Below are 13,578 nucleotides of genomic sequence, written 5' to 3'. Positions count from 1 at the left end.
TTTGAAATGAAAAAAACAGTATTTTCCATCTGGGTCAAAACGCTTGCGGGATCTGCCGCGACTCCTATTTCTTTGATGGCTTCGACTTCGTCGCCTGTCTCTCGTGTGTTGAACACTCAGAGTCGCAATTTGTTGCTCAAGTGAAGAAATTTTTTTAGCAACATATCATATGGGCCAGCTTCTTGGACCACACTCGCAAGCTCCATCCGGGGATTCATCTCAAGAATTTTGTCGGCATGACATGTTTGCAATTTTAAGTCAAACTAAAACATTACCATTCCTAATAAAACACGGGTCACCAGATATTAGTTCAACTCATTGCAAATTAAACTGATTGGAAACTTTTATTCATAATCATGAACAGCACTAAAAACTTATACAGAAAAAAAAAATACAGACTTCCACCTTCAGCACACCCAATACCAACACATGGTGAACGAACAACCACATGGTCAACAAAACTCTTTAGTCAATGTTACATATGAAAATTTAAAAACAATAACACAGCAGAAAAAAAATGTTCTGAAAATTCACACACTTAATTTTAAAAAAGTGAATACACATTATTACAGTTATTAGCAATTTCAAATAATTATTACACTTTTCTTTCATAATTTAAATTGATTTTTTTACCAATTTCTGATCTATCACCAGGCCACTGAAATGCTAAGTTCAAATCCAATGCATTGGACTGGTGCAGCCATCTACTGACAAGATAGTGAAATGCAAAGTGTTCTAACATTATTTAGAATAATTCAAAAGACTTTCCTTTGTTATACGATAATTTCACGAAAAATTTTAATGCCGAAAATAAAATTACTCAGCACGTACCGCATAGTGTAATTTTACAGAGAAAATTTACTGTTGTTAGGAAATATTTTACTCTCAAGCGATTCTCAATTTATCATTCTAATGAGATAATAGTGCTGCCATCTAGTTTGTCAATTTGATACTACTTATGAGACCAACTCTTTCAAACAGATAAATTCTTTAACCCTCCTTTTCAATATTTCCGGATATCTAATTGAACCATTTCTAAAACACTTTTATATATGTTTCGTTTTGTTGAGCTAAATAATATTTCAGTATTAAAACAGATAAAGGTTTAAGTATAATTTTCGAATCAAATTAGAGTAAGGTAGAATGATGAGCTTCTTTTCTGAACTAATAACCCAATCTTCTGTTAATCAAATTTTAGATTTCGTAAGTAGCTAAATATGTGCAATTATTATGTGAATTCTATGTAAGAACAAAAATCAGATGCTCACATAAGAGTTTAAGGAAACTGCATACGTATTATTTCTGCGAGAGGAGTACCTTGTAGAGAACAGCAGAATAACCAATGTCAAACAGCTGCAGATAAAGCATTTTCACAATAGCTGCCGTTTATTATTTTTTTACTTTTAAATTTAAACACTATGCCATTTTAGAAGCTCTCCAAACTTGAAAAATAATTGCATGCCCATATGACTAACATTACATTCTCAAAGTTGAAAAAAACATTCTAAAACCAGCGTCTAGACTTCATTCCTTGTGTCGAAAGTCTCGCCGTTAAAACTCTCACCAAACACAATGTGATTTGCGCATGCGCGTAGCCAAATTAAAAATAGAACTATAACTCAACTTCAGAACTCGTAATGGACTTTCGAATTTAAAGGTGGGATTGTGTTGAAACTCCCGCCGTTAAAACTCTAACCAAACACCACGTGATTTGCACATGCGCGCAGCCAAAATAAAAACAGAACTATAACTGAACTTAAGAATTCGTGATGGACGTTTGAATGAAAGATGTAATCCTTTTCTTCTGTGCTATGTATATAATTAGTTCGTAATGTGATTTGTAAATTAAATATATATTATAGAACTGTCTTCTTTTGAAATGAATTGTGATTATCTTCAATTAATTAAATAAAATATCCCGGATATCATCGTTGGAGAAGAACGAGAAAGAAGATCGACGGAAAAGTTAAGCCTTTTACCTTTATTTTTAGAATGTATTAACATCAGCAACACCTTGCATCTTAGCAAATTTTTTTACTGCGCATGCGTGAAGCATAAGCATTGCTAAAGCGAGACGCTGCTCTCTGTATTTAGGATCTAAGTTGTAGGAGAACAAATTACAACACACATAAACTGTTGCCTCTAGCGGCAATCCCCCCCCTTTAAAAAATTGTTATTGTAGTTATTTTAGAAAGAGTAATTCTCTTCTAAGTCCTGACCAGAAATAGCATCGTTGCAGCAGAAAGAAGCAAGTGACATATCAGGCATCTTCAAAAGCGTACGCTGATCACTTCATCATCGCTGTGATGAACGTATTGCAGCTGGTGGTCGTTTATTTAAATCGTTCTTGTATCAATCATAATTTGTTGTAATTTTCCGCGATTAAAACGCCATGATTTTTCATTCTCCATGTTCCTCGCACTTACTGCGTTTACTCGTTCATGTTTCACAATCTACCACACACTGTATTACAAAAGTTGGAACGTCAGTTATATCCTGTATTTCTCTTTGTTTTTTTTTTTTTATAGCAAATCTTCAGAAGCAGATGGCGGTTGTGGATGAGAATGCGTGTATTCCTTATGCAGTTTTCCGAGATTTTTACGTTCCAGTACACAACACTTTCTTCGAGCAAGCAGCAGACTATAATCCAAAAACAGGGGATATATTTATAGTATCCTATCCCAAGTGTGGTACCACATGGATGCAGCACATAGTTTATCTTCTTCATAATGGAGGAAAACCAGCTAAAGATCATGGACAGATCGTATCCGAGATCCCTTTTGTGGAGCAAGATGGTTTTCGAAATGGTGATGGACGCTACCTCGCTCTTAAGTACCATTTACCCTTTCGATTGATGCCTTATTCAAGCAAAGCAAAATACATATATATAGCCAGAAATCCTAAAGATGCTTGTGTTTCCTATTACCATTTCTTGAAAGTGAGTGCTTTTTTAGTATTGCTTGTTTTTTTTTTTTTTTTTTTTTTTTTTTTTTTGTTTATTATTATTTGTTAATTTTAGATTGTTGCCTTTTTCCTTACTGAATAACAACCTTTAGTAAATTTTATATAATATAGTTTAAAAAAGTTGCCGGGAATAGTAACGTAGCTGAACAGTATCCAGTGAAGTACGATGTTCCAAGTACACATTAAACCCTCTTTAAAATGACTGTACACGGTTCTAAATGATTTTATTTTTCTGCTAAGATAAAGTTCTTTACCATTGTTTACGTTCTCAGAACGGCCTTTCCCTTTCAGAAACGATAAAGTCCACCGTATTTCCTAATTTTTTTCACGTGCTCTTTACTTAATTTCCTAAGTTATAATTCGCCTGAAAGTGCAGCGAATTAGATATTAATCATATCCATCGTGATATATCACATGAAGAAACTAATGAAACGCAAACTGCTTTCAGCAGAATACTTAGAATGTTAGAAAGGTTGTTAAGAGTGATTATTTTGAAAAACATAAAGTGTTATTTTATTGTTAATTCATTTTATTAATAATGCTTTCCTAAAATAAAAGAAATTAAAAAAGCATTTCGGAAACAGGTTTTATTATAATTGGGAAATTTTAACTTTTTTTTACAGACATCCAAACACATATTTTTAATGTATTTTTACTTCACTCTTTGCGAGACATAATCAATAGGCAATCAAATTCTGAATTTAAAATTCTGAAAAAGAACATCTTTGGATAAACTCAAGATGGAAGGCTTGTAGAAAAATTAATATGGATTACGAGTAGTGTGAAACAGAGATTTCAGCGACAGGAGGCGGTGCGCGGTGCAAGCTCGCAGGCGGATTGGGGAGGCGGTGCAAGCGGAAGCTAATTGATAAGTGTTTTGGGAATTCTTCATTTAACTGATAAGATGACGTCACACTTTGATAAGAGATTGTCTTTTATTGATTTTATGGAAGTTCTTTGTTAATCAGTTTTTAGCCTTTGTATTTTTTCTTTGTGTTCCAGCTATTTTACTACATATATGATGGTTATTTCCTAGGTGCCCTTAACGGCGCTTATTTTCAAATTTAATCATTGATTCAGAAGTTCTTAATTTTAGATGCTATTTTCAACTAGTTTCGTACTTTTCAAACTTTCGTAATTTTTTAAGTGTTCTAATTTTGAACTTGTTTATTACATTTTCGGATCATATAAACTTTTCGTTAACTTTAGATGTAAATTTTAACTTCTTTTCTATTTTTGACGTTAATAGTTTCCAACATACTCTGAATTTTAACTAATTTATAATATTTATAGACTATGTACATGACTTTCATTTAATTTATAGCTACTTTCATACGTTTTAACCTTCGTAATTTCAAACATATCCTTAATTTTAGCTTAATTGCTCTATTTTCTCACCATATATATGAACTTTATTTAATTTTAGATGATATTTTTAATGTGTTTCATTCATTTTAAAACTTCATAATTTTTAAAGTACTCTAATTTTAAACTTGTTCATTATATTTTCCTACCATATACCTAACTTTTACTTAACTTTAGATGTAAATTTTAACTTCTTTTCTACTTTTTAATGTTTTTAGTTTCAAAACATACTCTGAATTTTTAACTAATTTGCTAGATTTTCACACTATGTACATGACTTTCATTTAATTTTTAACTACTTTCTTCCGTTTTAACTTTCGTAACTTCAAACATATCCTTAATTTTAGCTTAATTCCTCTATTTTCTTACCATATATATGAACTTTATTTAATTTTAGATGATATTTCTAACGTGTTTCATACATTTTAAACCTTCGTAATTTTTAAAGTACTCTAATTTTGAACTTGTTTATTGCATCTTCCTACCATATACATGAATTTTAATTAATTTTAGATGTATTTTTATACGTTTCTAACACTTGTTTCTTTCTAGTTTCCAAAATACTCTAAATTTTAACTCTTTTTTTATAATTTTCGATTGTCATCACGCTTTTGATTTTACTATTTCAGCTAAATTTACACTTTTCAATGTCTTAAATATAGAGACAGTTTTCAATTAAACATTTTATTTTAGAACCTTTAACTGTTATTCCAACCCAATTCGTTGAATAGCCTTACTTAGTCTATATTTTATAGTACTGTTTTAATCTGCCTAGTGTGCAATTTATCATTCTGTAGTACTCTTACCATGACTGATTCTACTATTTTCCTTCATTATTAACTTCATTCGCATTTTCAAACTTTAACATTTCTTGCATATTCTGGCATTTTCTTTCGGGGATGAAAATGGGCCCACCTACAGTTTTTCGGGGACATCGATCGTCGCCGACCCCTGGAATCCTATGCTGCACCAAATTAAAAGTGAAGTGGAAGCCCTCACCCACGAAAAATATAATTACGTTCTGCTCAACAAATACCCTGACGGAGATGCGAAGATATCCGCACACAGAGACTCCCTGGATCCTTCCTACTGCATTCCCACGCTGAGTACGGTGCGACGCGAGTGATGCATTTTACAAGAGAGAATTATATGACTCACATTCTGAGTCTGGAACATAGATCGCTTTTAGTGATGAACACCTCCCCCCTAATGTAGTCTGGAAACACGGTATCCCATCCCAGTCCGAAGTGAAGACTATTCGAATAAGTTTGACGTTTAGAAAAATTATATCTCCACAAGTGAAGCGTTCTTCTGATGAAATGGACTTTGGTTATTATGACAACACAATCCCTATACCGTGCATGAATAAAAGAACTTTTCCGCGTAAGGAAACCATGTTTAGAAGATGAGGTGCTCGAGATACCGCAGGACGACTGGCTGAGTCGTCATTACCAGTCATCACGAAATCATGATGAAGTGATCAATTTTTGGTCATTAGAACGGATGTCTCGTCTTTCCATTGTTGTAAGTAGAAATAATAATGTTCGAATTCTTATACAAAACTTTGCAGAAACGAATAATTTCAACTGTGGATCTTCTCTTGAGGGTGTGAGTATGACTCCTGAGACGTGGTAGGATTTCATGAAAAAATTACCAAACTTTAATTTCAAGTATTCGGAAGCATCCTTCATAGCCAATAATCAGTTGGCGGTATGTTCTGCAAACGCGCAATGTGTTCTTCAAGAAATTTTTAAAAGTCCCTACGGTGGTTTCCGCCTCGTAGCAGATTGTTTTGAATTAGAATCATATCAGACTGATAAACTTTTAGATTTATACGGTGAAATAACTCAGACTATCCAAACTACCCTATTTCAACATGTGTTACCGCATGAGATAAGAAAACGGCGATCAAAATGCCAGCAGCTGGAACATTTAACTAGCGAGCAATGCATGCTGAAAGTTAACAATGTTATTTACGAGGAGTACTTAACCAGTCTCAACGAGGTGTTTATCTGTGAGGGATGTGCGGTCGATCATCCAAGTCAACGTCGCCACGCCTGTATAATGGAGACAACTCGGGAAAAAGCTATGAATAATACTGACAAAGCTATATTGTCAATGAACTTTAAAAGACTTGCTCAAAAACTTTATGTAAACAATTGTTGTTGTATTTATGACAGTGATGACGTTTTAAAGAATATTTCATTGTCACCTTTACGTGATCGAATAGCAAATTTGTAACAAAAAAATATTTTAGTAAGTATGTATTTTAATAAAAAGTGTTTTATTTATATTCAAATGTATCTTTATTTAGCTGTCAACTGTTTCTTTTTTATGCTTATAGGAAATGATTTGTTACTCAGGTTTTATATTAATGCATTACAAGCTTTTATATTTCATTTAAGTATTGGCAAAGTTTTACTGTTCCTAAAGAGTGGAATTTTAGTGTGTACGTGGATATTTAATTGCATTTATCTTAATAATGCTTGGGAATAATTTGATAATATGTCGCATAAATATACTTTTCCTTTTAAAATCTTAATTGAAAGTTAATTAAAATTAGTTAATTAGTATTAAAATGTTAACTGTACTGCAGAATGATTCATGACTTTTTCGTATATACTGGCAAGGCTAGATGAAGTTAACTTTATGTTTTTCCCACTGATAGTAAATCTGAAGTCGATAAAAATCTGTTAAGACTCATGTTTAGGTAAATAAGTTGCTTTCTATAGCACATTTTCTAAAACTTTTTGGAATTCTGGGTAAAAGAACTTAAATTTGGTAAAGGTTCTATCTTCATTTTGCATAAAACAGTAAATATTCTAGAGTGGACAATGTTTCTTTCGTATTTAGTTCTTAAGAAAATAGTTCTAAGGTAGGTATTCGATACTGCGGGAAATACTGCAGGCGAAGATGAATGTTTTGAATAGTCTTTGGAGTTGGAAAGTTGAATGATCTTTGGAGTTTTCGCCTTACAAAAAGATAATATTTAACAGCATTAATTAAATTACATACATAGAAATTTCCTTTAATGTAAATTTATATGCACAATTATAGGAAAATGGAACACTTATTTGGATGTAATTTTGTATTCTAAAGGGGTTATTTCTCATTAAATGGGTATTAGTAAGGAATATTAGTTTAATTGATGTAATGAGTATTTATGAGTAAATTTCCGTATTCGAGATGGATGAAAGTTAAAATATTTGAAAATATAGCGGAGATTTTGATAAAATGTCTCTTACTGTTTCTTTCTTTGGTTCGTTCTGTAAATATAAGTATATTGGTAATGATATATGTTGTGTAAAGGTATGGTAGTGTTTCACAAGATTTAATTCATAAGAGAATAAATTGGTAAATAAATTAATGAAAACTGACACTCACGAAAGAAAATCCTAGTATAAGAAATTAGAAAAATAGACTATGTATGCAATTGTCTAAGGAAATTGAGTTGGAATTGAATTAGGTTCGAAGAAATGTGTTAACATTATGCACTAGAAATAAAAGTATACCGATTAAACATAATTTCAAGAGCTGAAATGATAATCAATGTGTAAAATCTATGGTCATTCATCTCTCATTTGATACTGAAAATGTTTATCTTAGGAATTTCTTTTGTTCATGTAACGTAAATAATCGGTAATTTCACTTGAACGTTGTCCATGAAGGCAGAAATACTCGTACTTGGTGCAGAAAAAAGTGATAAATTTAAAATTTCCATAGTCGGGGCATTTAAAGTGTAAAAATGATGGTATGAATGCAGTGAATTAGCAAAAAATACCGAATTCAAAACGTATTAAGTGTCCAAAACAATATGAAAAGATTTCTGTATGTGTACATGAATCAGTGAAAATGGTTCTAAAATTATAGATGAAAACTGAGAATCCATTCTAAAAATTCGGAGCCTATCAAGTTAGCTTAATAGCAATCGAGGTTTAAAACTGAACATTGGTAATACTGAAGGGCTTAGAAACATATATTCAGATTTAAATGATGTAAGAAAATAGAAGAATATGCAAGAAATGTTAAAGTTTGAAAATGCGAATGAAGTTAATAATGAAGGAAAATAGTAGAATCAGTCATGGTAAGAGTACTACTGAATTATAAATTGTACAGTAGGCAAATTAAAACAGTACTATAAAATATAGACTAAGTAAGGCCATTCAACAAATTGGGTTGGAATAACAGTTAAAGGTTCTAAAATAAAATAAATGTTTAATTGGAAACTGTCTCTATATTTAAGACACTGAAACATCTAAATTTAGCTCAAATAGTAAAATCAAAAGCGTAATTACAATCGAAAATTATAAAGAAGAGTTAAAATTTAGAGTATTTTGGAAACTAGAAAAAAACAAGTGTTAGAAAGGTATAAAAAATACATCTAAAATTAATTAAAATTCATGTATATAGATAGGTAGGAAGATGCAATAAACAAGCTCAAAATTAGAGTACTTTAAAAATTACGAAGGTTTAAAATGTATGAAACACGTTAAAAATATCATCTAAATTAAATAAAGTTCATATATATGGTAAGAAAATAGAGGAATTAAGCTAAAATTAAGGATATGTTTGAAGTTACGAAAGTTAAAACGGAAGAAAGTAGTTAAAAATTAAATGAAAGTCATGTACATAGTGTGAAAATCTAGCAAATTAGTTAAAAATTCAGAGTATGTTTGAAACTAAAAACATTAAAAAGTAGAAAAGAAGTTAAAATTTACATCTAAAGTTAAGTAAAAGTTAGGTAGTTAGGTATATGGTAGGAAAATATAATGAACAAGTTTAAAATTAGAGTACTAATTTTAAACTTGTATAATAATTTTATAATGAAATTTTAAAATGAATGAAACACATTAAAATATCATCTAAAATTAAATAAAGTTCATATATATGGTGAGAAAATAGAGCAATTAAGCTAAAATTAAGGATATGTTTGAAATTACGAAGGTTAAAACGTATGAAAGTAGCTATAAATTAAATGAAAGTCATGTACATAGTCTATAAATATTATAAATTAGTTAAAATTCAGAGTATGTTGGAAACTATTAACGTCAAAAATAGAAAAGAAGTTAAAATTTACATCTAAAGTTAACGAAAAGTTTATATGATCCGAAAATGTAATAAACAAGTTCAAAATTAGAACACTTAAAAAATTACGAAAGTTTGAAAAGTACGAAACTAGTTGAAAATAGCATCTAAAATTAAGAACTTCTGAATCAATGATTAAATTTGAAAATAAGCGCCGTTAAGGGCACCTAGGAAATAACCATCATATATGTAGTAAAATAGCTGGAACACAAAGAAAAAATACAAAGGCTAAAAACTGATTAACAAAGAACTTCCATAAAATCAATAAAAGACAATCTCTTATCAAAGTGTGACGTCATCTTATCAGTTAAAATAAAGAATTCCCAAAACACTTATCAATTAGCTTCCGCTTGCACCGCCTCCCCAATCCGCCTGCGAGCTTGCACCGCGCACCGCCTCCTGTTGCTGAACTCTCCGTTTCACACTATTATTACGTGCTTTGAACTTTTGAAATTCTGACCTTCTGAACAATAGTGTAATTATATACATTCATAAACTGATAAACAATATAACAAAAGTAAAATTGTATTTATAGATAATGGGAAAATAAAACTTTCCTTCTGGAGAATAACTTCAATCATGCAGTGTAATAAAAACTGTACTTTCCACGACAACAAAAGTCTGATTTCATAAGCAGGATACATCAGTATCTTTACATGCTTCAATATGACTGCATGACTTAGATCACATAAACTGAGCCACGACAATAATGGAATCTAATGATTTTTACTTAATGGTTTTAGTTAATTCTAATATAATATAGTCGATACGAACACTAGAATTCCCTTCAAAAATATTAACAGATCTCGTAGTTCAGCGTACAATAAATCTTCTTACATTTAGACTACTTGAATGTAATTTTGTGCAATTTAGAAGCACTGCAGCAAGGATTAATCTATCATTTCTGTTGTCAAGCAAAACTGTTAGATGACGAATTAATGCAAAAAGAAAATTTAGTTCACAATTTACTGGAAAAATCTGGTGCCAAAATTAAATGTGAGACATTTTTGACGCTGTAAATCAACTAACTATAAATTCCAAGGAAGAATACGAGAGTTAATAATATTATTTTCCTGTAATAAATGCTATTTATTATCCACAATTCTTAATTCTGATAACGTATTACATAGAAATTTATATGATCTCGCTAACAAATACTTTTGAAAACGATAATTTCTGAAGTTTATTTTTCTTGCCTTAAAAAGCTAATTTATTACCTTATTATTATTTTATTCTGCTTTTCTTTTCGTTAATATTTTATTCTCTCTTCAGCCTCTACCAAGGTATCACATCAAGAGTTTTGATGAATTTTTCGAGTCTTTCCTCTCAGGTCAAATACCGTATGGGCACATCATCGACCATGTCCAGGAATGGTATGAAAAAAGGAATCTACCGAATGTTTTATTCACCACATACGAATCACTATCAAATAAAAGAGAAGAAACAATCTTAAATGTAGCAAAATTTTTAGGTCTCCATAACCTTCCTGAAAATATAGTTCAAGGTAAATTTCTTCTCCTTTTAGCTCTGAACAAGGAAATGTTACACAATTATTGTTACGGAGACATCAGATTCCAAACATTGTAGCATTTTTGAGCTGATTGCAAACCTATCTTTCAAAATTTTCTTTTGATTCTTATAAAAAGTGAGCTTGTTTTCCCAAAAAAATTCACTTTAATCAGTATTAATTATATTAGAATGCACAGGAACCTAACAAAACATAAGATTCTTTTCTGTGGATAAGAACAAAACATAAGATTTATTTCTGTGGATTTAAGAATAAGATTTAATATCATAACCATAAACAGATATACAAAATTAATTCTGAAGAGATTCTATAAGGTTACTTAAATATTTCAGTGACGCTCATTTTTCATCTCTCTTATTTTAAAAACATACCTAATGTCTGTACAACTTTTGAAGAACAAAAGAACAAATTGTATTCATCACAACAATTCTAACACTCTAGAGGTTCGATTCAGTAAGATTTCACATCATTCTGATATAATTTACGCGCATTTAAAATAAAATGTTCCGTTTCCGCGTATCATACTTGATACGATGCGCCACGGAGCTTAATGGAGGGATACCTTCATACAGGACTGTCTAAGGGAAACTGGTTCATATGCACGTTATACAATGGTGAAATAAATTAAGAGAATTTTCCTATTTGACCTACGATGTCCAGAAGTACTAGACAGATTTTAATAAAATTTGGTGTGAACATAGGTTGATATAATACAAACAAAATAAAAATTCAACAGTTATAATAGACACACATGTTCGTGTGTAACACTCATGGTTATCTGAAGGTCTGAAACAGCGGTTGCTGCAGAAGACACAAAAGAAATGGGTTAATATGGTCCCCTCTTACAGCCATACAGGCCTCTCAGCGTGGTGTCATACTGGAAATACCGGAATAAGGCAGTGCCTGTGGCAATTGGTCCCACTCATTCAGCAACGGTGTTTTCAGTTCCTGGATGGTTCTCGGAGGGGGGTTGCGAGTTACAATTGCCCTCCCCAGATCGTCCCAGACATGCTCTATAGGGTTGAGGTCTGGAGACATGACTGGCCAATCCATCCGGCGAATATACTCGCTCTCGAGAAATTAGTCGACCAGAAGAGCTCTATGTGGCCTCACGTTATAGTCCTGTAAGATGAACTCGGGGCCCACTGCACGTCGGAAAAGGCGAACATAGGGCTCCAAGACCTTATGCCTATACCTCACACCAATCACAGAGCCTGTGTCAAAGACGTGGAGAGGTGTGCGGCCGTCCAACATGATGCCTGCTCAGACCATTACACCGCCAACGCCATAATTGTTGATTTCGCAAACACTGGAGGGTAGATAACGGGTTTTTGCTGAAATTCTAATAAAATATTACTATATTAGTTTGTAAAAATATCAAAATTATTTAAACATGTAAAATAATTTCGCATTTATAATAAAAATTAAGAAAATAACAGGAAAATGATTCATAATTTTATTTGACAAATGCAGAAAAATTTTTATTCGAGAATTTTCAGAAAATTCCTTAAAATATCAATCACCATAAAATTACAATTATACTTTAAGAAAACATATTCTGGTCATATGCCATGGCATGATTGTGGATTAATACTAAACACAGCAATATGATTTTATTCTCTCATTTAAGTATCACAGGCATCTTGTTGCATGAAAGAAGTACTGTGAATTGTTGCATATTACTAATACCATACTTTAATTAAACATCATGGGCATTTATTTATGCAAAATACTGTAAATCGTTGCAAATTAAAACATACTTTAATGATTGTAATTATAATGTTATCTTAAATTTTATGTTAGCACCTCTAAATGATAAACAATTTATTACAGATGTTGTGAACCACTCAAGCTTCAAATTTATGAAAAATCTTGTGGATGGAGATTTTATGAAACAATATCTGCGTAGCAGCACGGGTTACAACTGCAACGAGAATAGATGTTTGTCCAGTGATGCCGAACCGAGAATGATGCGAAAAGGTATAACTGGTGACTGGAAGAATTATTTTTCAGAAGAGCAGAGTAAACGAATGGATGAATGCATTCAGGCAAGAGGGGCGAAGCTGATAAAAATCTGGGGAAATTAAATAAGTTGACGTTCCAAACAATAAAAATTATAATTATGACGACAAATCTCTTGTAAAATAATTTCCTTCTGATGAAAACGTTTTGAATTTGTAAGTGCTTTTATGATTCTTGTAAAAAACAGAATTTTTAATTGCACCAAAAAAAAAAAAAAAAAAATTACCGGCTTATGCATGATGGTTCTTTCGTTAATTATACGTTTTATTCATCATTATCTTGAATTTAGTCTTAAAATGTTTTAAATTACTTTATTTTATTTCCATCCTTTTTGTTATTTAATACATACGAAAGTTCCCCATTTTACCATTTAGAAACACTTGGAAATAGTATTATAATCCTAAAAGTATGTTCACTTTTGAGTTATCGAATATAAACTATCTAAAATTTATCAAAGTCACTTTTGAGTTATCAAATATAAACTATTTGTGTTATGAAAGCTATAATAAACATCAATAAATTAATTAAAATGAAATAAAAATCCGATCCTGATACGTAAACTGCGCAAAAAAGAAAGGGGGACAGTTCTGTATTACCTGTTCTACTGAGCCGAT

General features: G+C 31.4%; 1 protein-coding gene across 1 annotated transcript in view; it reads left to right on the top strand.

Annotated features, from left to right (window-relative positions):
* LOC118192500 (sulfotransferase 1E1-like) overlaps positions 1-13,197 on the top strand; it is a 30,276-nt gene extending 17,079 nt beyond the window's left edge. Inside the window, exons 2-4 of the mRNA XM_035363496.2 lie at positions 2,529-2,938; positions 10,687-10,918; positions 12,776-13,197. Coding sequence (XP_035219387.1) covers positions 2,529-2,938; positions 10,687-10,918; positions 12,776-13,029 — 896 coding nt within the window. The 3' untranslated portion in view covers positions 13,030-13,197. The remainder of the gene's footprint in view (positions 1-2,528; positions 2,939-10,686; positions 10,919-12,775) is intronic.
* Positions 13,198-13,578: the final 381 nt, after the last annotated feature.

This window comes from Stegodyphus dumicola, chromosome 1 (assembly GCF_044657685.1).
Source record: "Stegodyphus dumicola isolate Sdum_Otavi_A_Nest chromosome 1, ASM4465768v1".
Lineage (NCBI taxonomy): Eukaryota > Metazoa > Arthropoda > Arachnida > Araneae > Eresidae > Stegodyphus > Stegodyphus dumicola.
Note: the sequence above shows the minus strand (reverse complement) of the source record. Positions and strands in the feature narration are given on the sequence as shown.